Source organism: Dipodomys ordii, unplaced genomic scaffold (genome assembly GCF_000151885.1).
Source record: "Dipodomys ordii isolate 6190 unplaced genomic scaffold, Dord_2.0 Scaffold127, whole genome shotgun sequence".
NCBI classification, from domain to species: Eukaryota; Metazoa; Chordata; class Mammalia; order Rodentia; family Heteromyidae; genus Dipodomys; species Dipodomys ordii.
The window spans coordinates 3,017,435-3,031,921 of NW_012267343.1; the positions used below are offsets into that span (position 1 = coordinate 3,017,435).

Consider the following 14,487-nt stretch of genomic DNA (forward strand, 5'->3'; position numbering starts at 1 on the left):
CTTCCTTCCTTCCTTCCTTCCTTCCTTCCTTCCTTCCTTCCTTCCTTCCTTCCTTCCTTCCTTCCTTTTCTTTTTAGTTTTCTTCTCCTGGGTCGACAGGCTCAAAGAGAACTGCTTAGATGGTAAAGCTTCTCAGCCGGCCTTCTCACTTAGGTTCTGGGGCAGGAATGCAGGCAGGAGACTTGGCACCAACACCCTTATTCGTTAAAATGCATCATTTCTACTTCACATGTGCCCTTGGCTTCACCTTTCTCTGAGCTGGCTGGGGATCTGCAGGGAGGGACTGGAATCAGCAGGCAAGAGCAATGCCCTCCTTCGCTCCTCCTCTCAGCTCAGTGATTTCATCTCCTTCCTCTCCTTCCTTGTGATTCCCCTTGTTTATCTCTGGGGATAATTTGCTGCTCACAATAATAGAAGCATTTCCCAGGATTCTCCTCCATCACCCTGATACACAGAGGCTTCCTTTTTTTTTTTTAATTCCAGTTGCAAATGATTAGTTAATACAACCAAAGGGATAAGTCATCCAGGAATAAACAAAATGCAAGCATCTCATGACTGTAATCAATCATGTTTTCAACAAACATTTAGTAGGGGCACAGAGTCTATAAAATATTCTAAAATAAAACCTTGGATGAAGTCAGACCACCACCAGAGAAGCACATAGCTTAGATGATAATGTATTTGACCTCCCAGAATTGCTATGCTGACAGTGCTTCCCAATCTGCATTTAACTGCCTCAGGCAAGTCAGATTCACTGGGGGTACTTTTTGGGTGAGGATGTCACTTGACAGTACTAGCTAGCTGCATGCAGAGAGTGGAGATGTTTGCACCTCACTGTGAAGATCCCACAGATCTACATTTCTCCAGCCCATTGTGAACCATAACTATACTGCCTGACTCCAGTGTTTTTTCTTTTGGGCACGAATTTCCCTTTGTCCTTTGAAAGCACAGACCCCAGAAGTGCTGGTAGTTGGTGTTCATTGAGTTTCAGGATTTGACAGAATGCATTTGTATGTCACTTTAACCCAACCTTTTTTTCCCTCCACATTTATCCCTTTCTATTAACTATTTCTCTGCATTCAAAGCTTTTAAGATAAGTGTTTTTGGAAAAAAAAACCAAAAACAAAACCTCCAACTGTGTCTGCAGGGAAATCAAATTTAATAAACAAATAAGACATAAAAAAAGAGGGGAAAAAAACCCTTTACCTATTCAGAGGTCATTAGTAGCCTCAGTTGTCTAGGAAATAACAGAGGAAATGATCATGAATCCAGACCATGTGGATTAGAAGACTTGGACATGCTTCCTTACTCCTTTTCACAGATGAGGAAACCAAATGCACATTTTCATTCAACAGAAGCATCAAAATTGTAAATGTTTCCTTTGCAACTAATAAGAAATACTAAGAACAGCAGCAGCAGCTAAACATTACTCACACCCTGTTACCATTTACAAAGAAATCTTGCAGCATCATTTAACTCTCTTAGGATAGTGTTTGGATCCATGTAGTTGTAGTATGTAAGTTATTATTCTAATACTTAAACTCAATCTTAATCATTTCAATACATTTCAAAAGAATCAAATCCACTTTCCTTCCAAGTTCTATCTACTAGCAGTTTTTTCTTTTGTTTTGTTTTTGCAATCTTTTTTTTTATTGTGAAAATACCATACAGAGGGGTTACAATTACATGAACAAGGTCATGAGTACATTTCTTATCAAACACTAGCAGCTTTTAAAAGAGCATATAACTGCTTCTCCCTTTGTGTCCAACCACCCAGCCAGAGTGACCAAAACTTCCTATTGGAGCCTCTCATATAATTATAATGTCAATGATAATACTGGAAATACCTTTACGCTCCTATTTTATTGAGGGCTGCTTTTGTACTAGGTACTGTGCTTTGCAATTTAATATAATCTCAAATCCATTTGCCTAAGGCACCTTTCATTTAGGCTTTGTGGAATCGAAGCAGTAGATAGCAGAGTGGGGCTGTAAACCAGGATTTGTTACCTCTGGACCCTGGTCTGAAGGAGACAGGGTTGAATATGAACTAGCTCCATCACCACCTCATTTCACAGGTGGAGGCAAGCATATTCAGGAGGGGAAATACATGGAGGCAAGTATAGTCAGGAGGGGAAATACCTTCTTAAGAACATGGAGCCAGATCTGCCTGGTAAATTTTTTCCTTTTCCCTCTTTAGTACAATGAGACAGAGAGCGAGAGAGAGAGAGAGAGAGAGAGAGAGAGAGAGAGAGAGAGAGAGAGAGGAGACAAAGACAGATGAGACAGGAAGAACGCAAGAACATGAGTATATGTGTGCAGAGGAGAGCGTACAGTAGTGAAGATAAAGAACAGTTCTTATAAGGGAAATGCTTAGTTTTAAAATTAAAAAAAGACCTATTTTTTTCTCTCAGTCTCATCTTAATCCCTGCCCCCCCCCCGGCTCCTGTCTTCTTGAATTCTGGATCCCTTGTCATCACCAGCCCTCCTGCCTCCAGCCCCCCTTGCGGGATGGGTCTTGCTACAGACACCCCATGCCTTCCATCCAGGATCCTCTTTTTTTTTTTTTAATCTGAGCCTAATTGGTTCACCTACCCTGCTGGGATGCTTAATTGGCGGAGCATATTCTGCCGATCTTATACCATTGTGAGCTCTGCTTCTCCTCCAAGGGGAATTTGTTTGCTCTGTGGATTCAGAAGGAAACGTATTTATGTTGTGCTCAACGCATTAGGAATTCACATGAAATTATTCCTGGGCCAGCAGATCAATCGGATATGGCAAGCAAAGCTTCCTTGCTTGCTTTTCCATACTTCTGTTTTGCTTGTTTTCAGGTGGCAGGGTGCATGAAAGGGTTCTGCACTTGAAGTCAGGAACACTAGGCTTTGACGTAGTCCTGATGGTCTTCTCCTGTCTGGTTTTGGACAATCTCTTGGCATTCAGCCTTCCTATTTGTGAACTGTTTTGATTTGATAGTTACTATGAATGGCGTCAGAATGAAGCTTTTAGAAGATACATATAATCTGTGAGCCAAATCAACAAACAAAATGTTTTTGTCTGTCATGAGGTTTGAACTCTGGGCCTGGGTGCTGTCCCTGAGCTCTTCAGCTCAAGGTGAATACTCTACTACTTGAACCACAGTGACACTTTCGGTTTTCTGGTGGTTAATTGGAGATAAGAGCTTCTGGGACTTCCCTGGCTTTGAACTGTGATCCTCAGATTTCAGCCTCTTGAGTAGCTAGGACTACAAGCATGAGCTACTGGGACCTGGCTTACTACTCATCTTTATACATAAAATTTTATTGGAACACAGCCATCCACTTATTTATATATTATTACCTTTGCTGCTTCATACCATAGGGTGGAATTGAGTGCTTGGCAAAAAGGCCTCAAGTATTTACTATGACAACATTTTTACATGAAAAATTTTTCCTCCCTTTTTTTTTCATGTCTGTTCAACTTCTTTTCACTTTTCATGTGGCTTAGAATTTTAAAATGAGAAGACTTTGCCAAGGCCAGAAAGCCTTTAGAGATCTATGTCTACCCCCTTTCAGAGATTCTTACCATCATCCTTTCTTTGATCTCAATCTTTCTACTCATCTATTTATTTAATCTTGCTTCCTTCTTGGCAGGAGTACATTCCTACCTCAAGACCCTTGAACTTGTTGCCTCTCCATCTTAATGTTTTCTTCCACCCCTAGAGGGCCACAGAGTCTTTCCTTCTCCTCCTCCTCCTTCTTAGTGTGAGTTTTTGTTTTGTTTTGTTTTGTTTTTTGGGTCTGGTCATGGGCCTGAACTCTGGGCCTGGGCATTGTCCCTCAGCTCTTCAGCTCAAGGCTAGCGCTCTACCACTTGAGCCACAGCACCACTTCTGGCTTTTTTCCTTTTTGCTTATGGAGTGCTGAGGAATCGAACCCAGAGCCTCATGTATGCAAGGCAAGCGCTCTACCACTGAGCCACCTTCCCAGCCCCAGTGTGAGTTTTTTTTTTGTAAAGATATTGTACAGAGAGGTACAGTTGCATGAGTAAGGTAATGAGTACATTTCCTATGGAACATCGTTACCCCCTCCTTTATTTTTCCCCTATCATCCGTCCCCCCACAAAAGTTCTAAAGTTTGTTTCAACACAGTGTTTTGTATGCCTCATTGTTAAAATGGGTCAACCTGTTTCTTTATTTCAGCATTTTGTTATTTCCCTTCAAGTATCTCTTCAAAGACCACACAATCAGAAAGACCTTTTCAGACCACTATGTAAAACAGACCCTCTGTGCCTTTGGACATTCCCTTCTTTATTCTATTTGTCTAGATGAATTTCTTTCCCTGACACATGTTGGTTTCAGCGCATGACTTTATCAGTCTTGTTTACTGCCCTGTCCTTAGGATCAGACAAAATAGTCAGTACTGAATTTTTTGATTTGCTAGTTCCCTGCTTTTGGCTTCAATGTTTCTATCTACTTCAGAGTAGATCTAAGGGTTCTTACCAAGGCGGCCTTGGTAAAGAATTACATGGTGATGGCATGAGGATGGCAGTGTTTGCTTCACATCACTTGAATGGTTATAGATCACCTGAACTCCATCATTATAGCAGTTTATAGTCCAGATTGTTGATGGATAACAACAGTGATTACAGGCTGAAATCTAAGCACAGAGCTTGACAGTCCTTTAGTCTGTAGTCCCTAAAGTAACTGCTTTTACATCTTACCTTTTACATGTACCTGTGGCTGTGCACATGTGCATACACACACACACACACAACACACACACATACAAACACATAAGTTCTGTCCAACATCTCACCATCTTCCATTGTTACCCACTTAACACGAATAGATTATTCTTCCTGAAATACCTTCCATCCATCTTCGGATTAATGTTGTTGTTTTCAAACTTCATCTTCTACAGGTGGATTTTAGCCATTTCCACTTGCACTCTCTCACTTCTCCAGACTATGCCAGCAACCCTTCTCGGTTCTCTGCATGATTTTTTTTTGTACTGGTACTGTGGACGCTGTCCCTGAATTTTATTGCTCAAGGCTAGCACTCTGCCACTTGAGCCACAGATCTACTCTGACATTTTTGGTGGTTAATTGGAGATAAGTGTCTCATTGACTTTCCTGCCTGGGCTGGCTTCCGATTGCAATTCTCAGCTCTCAGCCTCCTGTCTAGCTAGGATTATAGGTATGAGCCACTAACACCTGGCTCTCTGCATGATTTTATGTTTTACTTTAAATTTTATTGTAAAAGTGATGTACGGAAGGGGTTACAGCTACGTAAGTAAGATAATGAGTATATTTCTTTTTGAACATTGTTATGCACTCCCTCATTTCTTCCTGTTTCCCCAACACATCTCCCTCCCCTCCAAGTTGTAAAGTTCATTTCCAACATAGCATCTGGTGAGTATCACTTTTGAATTGGTTCACCTTTTGTCCCCCTGTTTCTGTGATTCCCCTTCCCTTCCACAAATCAGATAAATTTATATTCAAAACAAGGGTACAGAACTCTAAAACAGTGACAACAGGGAATAAATCAAAGTAGAAAAAAGAAATAACTGTAAACAGTAAAAAAAAAAAAAACCCAGAAAACCTTTTTGTTTCCATTTCTTTGGAGTTCATTTCAATAAGTATCCTTTTATGGTCACACACACACACACCTAGCTATTGAGTCGTTATGATCCTCTCCTAAGAATATCCTCCTTTGTTCTCATTGTGCAGATGCTTAACTAATCATGTCCAAGTGTAATTATTTGTCTTTTACTATCCATTGGATTAACTTGTAGATTTATAGACATATTCTAATTATTTAAAATAAGGAAACACATACAGCCTATATTTCTTTGGGTCTGGCTTACTTTGCTTAATGTATTTTTTTCCAAATCTTCCCATTTCCTTTTGAATGGGGAAATGCCATTCTTTCTGATGCAAGAATTCCATTGTGTTCATGTACTACATTTTCTTGAGCCATTCATCTACTAAGGGACATATGGGTTGATTGCAGGTCTGAGACATGGTAAATGCTACAGTGAAATGTTTGTGTTGTGGCATTAGGGTGAGCTGGTTTGTGGTCATGTAGGCAAATGCCCAGGAGTGGGATTGCTGGGTCATAGGGAAGCTCTGTTTAGTCTTTTGAGAAACCTCCATATTGCTTTTCAGAGTGGTTGAATTAGTTTACATTCCCACGAACAGTGTAGTAGTGTTTCCTTTTGGCCACATCCCCACCAGCATCTCTTATTATTAGTTTTCTTGATAATGGCCATTCTAACTGGTATGGGGTGGAATCTCAATGTTGTTTTGATTTGCATTTCTTATATGGTGAGAGATGTTGAACACGTCTTCCTATGTCTACAGGCCATTCTTATTTCTTCTTCAGGGCAGTCTCTCTGTAAGTCTTTAGCCCACTTATTCATTGAGTTGTTGTATCTTTGAGGATTTGTTTTTTGAGGAGTTTAATTTTTGGAGTCTAAGTAAATTTTAGATATGAGTCCCATTTCTTATTCTGATGTATGGCTAGTGAAGATCTTCTCCCACTCTGTAGGCTTTCTATTTATCTTGCTAGCTATGTCCTTTTGCCATGCAAAAACTCTTCAGCTTGATGAAATCCTATTTATCCAGCCTTCAATGCCCATACACAAGCTCACTGCAGAGATTCTGTATGCTTTTTAAAAACTAACATTGCAATAGAAGATAGTAGTTTTCTTTTTTCTTTTTCCTTGACAAGGTGATATACAGAAGGGTTACAGTTACATAAATAAGGTAATAAGTACATTTCTTGTCTAATTTGCAGATGGTAGTTTTTTATTTAATAAGTTTTTTATTGTGAGAATACTATACAGAGGAGAGGTTACAGTTACATGAACAAGGTAATGAGTACATTTCTTATCAAGCATTGTTGTCTCCTTTGTTGTTGTTGTTTTTTGTTTTGTCTTTTTTTTTTTGTTAAGCAATAGCATGCCTGCTTTGGGAAGCATGAACTCTGTCCATGGTGCTGAGCAAGCAGGCCCATTAGGACCTTACCTGGTCCTAATGGTTTATAATATCTGTTTCCAAGCTTATTCCAAGGATCTGGTTCCATGCTCAGCTTGTCACATGCATTCTTTTCATGAGGGTCTTGCATCAACTCTAGGGGGAGGAATTTCTTTACTTCCTTCCTTCCTTCTTTCCTGCAAAGAAATAGATATGAAGAATGAAAACAGAAAGGAAGGAAGGGAGGGAGAGAGGGAGGGAAGGAGGGAAGAAAGAAAGGAAGGAAGGGAGAGAAGAAAGAAAGAAAGAAAGAAAGAAAGAAAGAAAGAAAGAAAGAAAGAAAGAAAGGAAGGAGGAAGGAAGGAAAGAAAAAGAAAGAAAGAAAGAAAGAAAGAAAAATTGATTCATGGCTCTGTAATTTGTTGGGGGTGGTCCTATCTCATTAGATTGATATTGATTTACAAGGTTTTTATATTCTCTTGCTCAAGATGTATGTTACAAGAGAGACTTAAGAATGAGGATAATTAAGATATAGCTTTTCTACGCACAGTTCTACCAGGGACTAGTTGGGTAATTTTTAGCAAGTTGCTTGATCTCTCTGAATTATATATAAATATTAATTTGGAACAATATTGGCATGTTAATATGAAAATAAGAGCAAACTAATGAGTAAGTTCTAAATAGATATCATATATACACTGTATATTTTATATAACTGTATATTTAAAATATATATGCATAACATATCTATCTATCTATTTTCAAAATTTTGTGTGCATGTACATTTTATGGGTAAGCTATTGAGGAAAGATTCTTCGCCTCAGATGCATTTTGCAATTCTCACAGCCACATGCTTCTCACCAATGACTGCTCAAGAAGTCAAAAACATCAGTCCACAATTTAATAACTGAAATAGCACTATTATGGAACATTCTCTGAGGGTTGGGGACCTGAGTGCATTCTCTCTGGGTCTTTCATGGGCCTGAAGTTCTGAGGATTCAGTGGGAAGGGTCTGTTTATCAGTTTATATGCCTGGTCACTGTTAGGATTCACTTGTGACACGAGGTCCTTGGAAACTATAGGCTGCAGAGTTCTCTTGGGTGCTTGCTCTGTGGTTCTCTCCATGGGCTTCAAACAACATGGCAGTGAATGAGTAAGTAAGAGATCAAGAATGAGAGTGAGAACCAGAGAGAGAAAAAAGAAGGAAACCACGGTGACTCACTCCTATAATCCTAGCTACTCTGGAGTCTGAGGTTTACGAACTGCAGTCTGAAGCCAACATAGGCAGGAAAGTCTTTGGGACACTTTATCTCCCCAATCTAGAAGTAGATCTGAGTCAAGTGATAGAGTGCTAGCCTTGAGCAAAAAATGCTCAGGGAGAGTGCCCAGGCCTTGTGTTCAAACCCCAAGGCTGGCTCAGAAAATTAAAAAAAAGAAAGAAACATCACAACCATCAAAATCATCACTAGATGGGGCTGGGAAGGTGGCTCAGTAATAGAGTGTTTGCCTTGCATGCCTGGGGCCCTGGTTTCAATTCCTCAGCACCACATAAGCAGAAAAAGCTGGAAGTGGCGCTGTGGCTCAAGTGGCAGAGTGCTAGCCTTGAGCTGAAGAGCTGAGGGACAGCGCCCAAGCCCAGAGTTCAAGCCCCACAACCGACAAAAACAAAACAAAACAAAAAAAAAACATCACTGGAGAGCAATAGAGAACAAATGAAAATCTCAGTATTTTGTAGCCTAACTATAAAGATGGCGTTCCATCACTTCATGTTGGTAGATATTGGTCTCATTGGGACTCATTTCACAAGCTCCCCATCACGTGCATACAGCTGTCTGTCAGTCAGTCTCTCTCTGTGAACTCTGGTTGGCACACTGGCTTCATCCCATTCCTTCTTCCTTCTTTAGACTCCTCTTCTACTCTGCTCTTTGCCTAGCACATTCTGAATCCCCCTATTGCTTGCTCTGCCCCTGCAGTTGCCTTGATGTGGCTATTAAAAAAAAAAAACTTTGTCTAAATCCGCTGTAGATTTCAAACCTAGAGTCTTCGAAGGCCTCTTCTCTAAAGATTCCTTCAGAGGCCTGAGGCACCTGGGCTCCACATTCTGTATTCTATAGCCCTTAATTTATGATAAACTGGAAAAGCTTTGTCTTACCTGACAGACTGTGCTTTTCTTAATGATCACCTCACAGGTGACCGTCAGGGCTCTGTTGAGCACAGTTGATTGGCTCAAGTGTCTATCATATAGAAGTTGAACTATGTGAAGAGCTATGAAGTGAGATTTCTTATGCAGAAAAAGATTCTAAGTACTGAAGCCTGGAGATATATTCTGATTCTAGCCTTTTTTTAGATCCTGTTTTTGGTGATCCAGGGGTCAAACTCTGCCACTGAATTACAGGAGCATGTTCTGTCCTGATTCCTACCCTGTTTCCTTCAGCACCCCCTCCCCTTCTTTTGCCCTGTGGCCCTTTCTTCATTTGTCTCTCCCATACTGTGGCAGGAGAAAGAGACCTTTTCATTAAACTCTGGTTCTCATCATTTATCTGGACTGACCTTATGGACCCTTGGACAGTCTGTTTTTCTCAAGGGACTGAGACTATGTAACTCAAGCAAGTTGGTCTCTCCAGGGGAGTTTCATCTTGGTAAGAAGGGAGATTGTTATCTAAGGCAAAGCAATCTGAACCAAGTCCTATTATATTTCTACTTCCCTTCAGTGTGCATGCTCTTGTTCACTGTCTTGACACCTTTAATAACTGAATGTACATACCTGGGAATTTGTGAGGAAAGAAAGTTATAAAACAGTAACTTCACATTAGGTCAGTGCCTTTCAGTTTCCAGAGGTATCGTTTTACATTGTCTTTCCTGTGATCCCTGCACCAATAGGAGGAAATAGATGCCATGAATTGGATTTTTATAGATGAAGAAATGTAGGCTGAGGGAAAGGATATGCTTTGCCTAACTTTGCACCACCTAAATTTCAAGTGGCTCTGAGAGACGCAGACAAGACCTGGCATGTTCTGGACACCAAAGAGACTTAGATTCCCAAATTCAATGATTCTTCTGTCTTTATTGTCTCCGTCATTTACTGATGATGGAAAAATTACACTTGAATCATAGCATCATCAGAACATGGTTTAATTTCTTCCAAATAGTAAGTACTCAGTCAATTCACCCTTGAATTTTAGATATAAAAGAGCTCTAGAGTTAAAGCTTAGTTTCTGAAATGTCATGGATTTCAGGTGGTTTCATACCTTAGGTCTTACTCATTATTGTACATCTTGCCTCCTTCTCTTGCAATTCCCCTTCCTCCTCCTCTGCTCTATTTATTCATATTTAATCATAACTATTGTTATGATTATTTCTATATAACAAGTACTTAAGTGTTTACAGAGGTAGGGCACAGAGTACCTGAGGAGATTCTATCACCATAGTGTCAATTAGCCTGGTGAATGCGATAAACAAGCAAATAGAGAAGGATGGAGAGAAAGTTCCTATGAGTTGAAGCAGAAAGAGTTAGTAGATCCCTGACACACTCCTGATTTGATATAGTTAGGTAAGAAATGAGATGTGCTATTCTTCTGCAGTATGAAAATATCTAGCTCATAGTCCCAGTCATCATCATCATCATCATCATCATCATCATCATCATCATCATCATCATCATCATCACTACTCTTTCTTTAAACTCAGCCTCTACCTGGAACCTAGCAAAAGTGACTTTTTTTTACTTCTCTCTCCCTTTTGTTAATGTTTTTTATTGTGAAAATACTGTACAGAGGGGTTACAGTTACATGAGCAAGGTAATGAGTATATTTCTTATCCAGCATTGTTGCCTCCACCTTTGTTTTCCACCTACCATTCCTACCCCTCCTCATCCCACCCCCGCCACTGAGATGCAGTATCTCAATGATGAGAGTAACACCCAATAACTGTCTGCTGGCTGAAGAGGATTACCTTGTTAGACAAACATTGAAAGTAATCTAGACACTCTCACCTAAAGAGATACTCACAGGGATGGTTGGATGGCCTTTAACGCAGAAACCGAAAGTTGAAGAGTATTGCTTATCTCCTCTGCCCAGGGAGTTTGCCCGTTGGAAGGTGAGGAATACAGCCATTGAAAGGAGAGATCTGGTCCGTCATCCACTGCCCCTCATGCCGGAGTTTCAAAGGAGCATCCGTCTGCTTGGCAGGAGACCCACAACTCAGCAGTTCATCGATACCATCATCAAAAAGTACGGCACCCATCTCCTCATCTCTGCTACATTGGGAGGTAGGTCAGTAGCCACTAGACAATATCTCTGCCATGATTCTGGATCTTGGGTGTGAGGAGAATAGAATGTCCCATGAGCAACACCTTCTTTTTTTGGAGGAGGTGAAGTGTCTTTCTACCACTGGATATTACTCAAAATATATATTGCTTTGAGAAAGGTATTGTTTTAATTATACCCATATCTTCATAGATCTTTCAGGTCAATGGGAAAGTCAAATTTGAATATTTACTAACTTTTGCAGTCATACGCCTGTTTTTTTTTTAAGTTGGTTTTGTTTTGTTTGGCATTGTCACTGTTAATAGTGATTAATCTGATCATTGTTTTTGTCTCTTTGGGATGCCATTTAATCCCAGGGGGGAAAACAAATCAAATTTTAGATGTTATTCAGGGACTTGCTTTTGCTTGTTTAAGTCTACCTTAGGGGCTGACATCTGTTTTGAGATATCATTTTTAAAGTGAGCTATCATTTGTATCCCGTTTGGCTTGGAATATAGCCCAGTTGCTTTGCTCCAGCCAACCTTCCACACCCTCCATACAACGACCACACCATCTTTGAGGGAATGAGAAAAAGGAGCTAACTAAAACAGAGTAGAGTAATGCAAAGACAATTGGGAGATGGTACAGACCAATAGCGAGATGACATTCAGAACCTTAAGGGAATTACCTGCGTGCATCATTTGATATTATGAGCTACAGTTCTTTAGGCATCAGATCTTTTTTATTTTCCACAGTGGCTTGGTCCACTGAACTTCCCCAAACCCTACTGGTGACATAGCACCTTTTCAGAAAGTTGCAAAGGTGAATTTAGTCATAGCCCATCCCAAGAAGATAACATATTGACAGACACAGAGTAGACTGAAGTATGGTTTTGAACAGAGGATGTTTTCAGAGGAGAGTAAAGCACTGTACACTGTAGCAGTCAGCACAAGCTTCATGGAGGCATTAGCAGTTTAGTTTATCAGGAGCTGGCTAGATAAAGGGTAGAAGCCCCATCTTGGCTTGAGCATACAGTGCATATTCTGAAGAAGATGAGGTGGGCACATTGGTTATGTGGAGGTTGTAAGGGGAGATAAATTCACATCGTTCTTACAGTGGTAATAACTAATGACTACTAGCTGTACACCAGGGATCCTATGGTCTGTGGTTTTCACAACAGCAAGTTAAATGGTGCTACTTTGCTGTTCAAATAAGATAAATGGGACCTAGTGGAAGCAGAGCTAATACGTGGAAAAGCTAAATTTTGAAGTTAAGATTTTCTGGCCACAGCAACCTAAACTACCTGTTCATCTAGTTATCTAATTCATCTAGTTCTTCTAGTTACGTAGTTACCTACTAATGATTTCATTATCCACCTTACTTACACACCAAACTACCACCCAGTCCAGAAACCAACTAATCAGCATGTAACTATTGTCTGCTGTTTGACTAATCAGATACTAAATTAAATAGGAGTTTGTGTAATCATTAGTATAAATTATACCCCACAGAAAGTGCCACACTGAGTATAGCAGCAATCTATACCATTTCCTTTAGATGTCTCCCACCCTCCCATCTCACTTGGAAAAAAAAATAGGTTGTAAGTAATTCAATTCTTCTATGAAAAGCTGTGCTCCAATTTGAGTCCCTGGAAATTCCAAGTAACAAAGACTTTCCTTTCTTCATGAAATATATTTTTAATTTCTTCAAGGCGAAGTGGTAAATTATTCACAGAGCCTTGTTCTTCTCCTGTTTTTACAACACACATTTTAAAATATGCAAAGCTTTGGATTGAAATCCAGTGTTGGACAGCAGGTTTTAATGTTCACTCAACTCTCTATTCTGAGCAAGGAAGGCAAGGAAAAGGAAGAGATACATGCACCACTGATCAAATGCTGTGCACAAGAAACTATGTGTGATCTTTTCATATTTTCATTTCATTCATTCTCTCATGAAAAGTACTTCCGAGGGCCTCTTACGTGCTGGTAGAGATATGAATGGGAGAGGTGTAGTAAATGAAGAAAAGCCTCTGGGCTTTGATCCCTTGGTTTTCAGCCCTTCCCCTAATGTCCATCAGCTTACTGTCACTTCTACAAGTAACTCAGGTTTCTGGCCTTGATTTCCTCTTTTGTAACTAATCATAATAACTATACTTCCACAATGCATGAAACAATGGGTGAAATAAAAGTACTTTGTGAATCTAACAAATTATTGTTATTATGATTCTTATTATTATTATTACTATTGTCATTACATTCTTCTTACAATTATTATTACTATTATTTAATGAAGAAAAAATGGGTGGGGGGAATCCAGGATGAAAGCTCAACCCTGACACTCACTAGATAAGTAGGAAGAATACAGAAAGTCACTTTTCTGCCTGGATATGTTTTCCTTTCTGTATGTATAAAGAAGTGAAGAAAAATGTTAGTTGTTATAGTTTTTTTCCAAGAGCACTGTATTTCTTTGTTTTTTGGATTTTTTTTTGTCAGTCCTGAGCTTGAACTCAGGCCCTGCACACTATCCCTGAGCTTCTTGTTTTGCTTAAGGCTAGCACTCTACCACTGGAGCCACAGCGCCACTTTTGGCTTTTTCTGTTTACGTAGTGCTGAGGAATTGAACCCAGAGCTTCATGCATGCAAGGCAAGCACTCTACCACTAAGCCACGTTCCCAGCCCCAAGAGCACTGTATTTCACTGAGAAGAATCACTATGATAAGCTATTGATGTGTCACATAAGTTCATAAGCTCATAATTAAAGAAAATATGAACCTAAAGCTGTCTCATACAGGCAAGAGAATGCATTAGTTTGGTTGAGTTTTTGCTTGCTTGATTGCTTGCTTCCTCTCCTCTCCTCTCCTTTCCTCTCCTCTCTTTCCCTCCCCTCCCCTCCCTTCCCATCTTCTCTTCTCTTGTCCTCTTCTCTCCTCTCTTCTCTATTTTTCCATTTTGCTGGAGATCAAGCCCATGGTCTTCAGCATAGCAAACCCTATGCCACTGAACTACATTTATAGAATTGCCTTTGGCATTCTAAGGAGAAAAATAGGAAGGATTAAGGGAAGTATGTCTATGAGAGGTTCATTGACTTGGGCATTTCTAGGATTTCTTGAATTTTTGATTAAATGAATCTTATTGAGAATGCTTTTAGGACCAATTCTATGCCTGGAGTCCTAAATAGGAAAATAGGTAGTAAGTTTTCTTAGCCTGTCTGAAGATTGTACTTTTTAGCCAGTGGAAATACTTTGAGGCTTGGGTGTCTCTGTGGCATTCATGATTTCAAATGTCGTCCAAGG

The 14,487-nt window shown here is 39.9% G+C and overlaps 1 protein-coding gene across 1 annotated transcript in view; it reads left to right on the plus strand.

Annotated features, from left to right (window-relative positions):
- Positions 1-14,487, plus strand: part of Brinp1 (bone morphogenetic protein/retinoic acid inducible neural-specific 1) — a 177,232-nt gene that overhangs the window by 95,989 nt on the left and 66,756 nt on the right. The window contains exon 3 of the mRNA XM_013030133.1: positions 11,028-11,218. Coding sequence (XP_012885587.1) covers positions 11,028-11,218 — 191 coding nt within the window. The remainder of the gene's footprint in view (positions 1-11,027; positions 11,219-14,487) is intronic.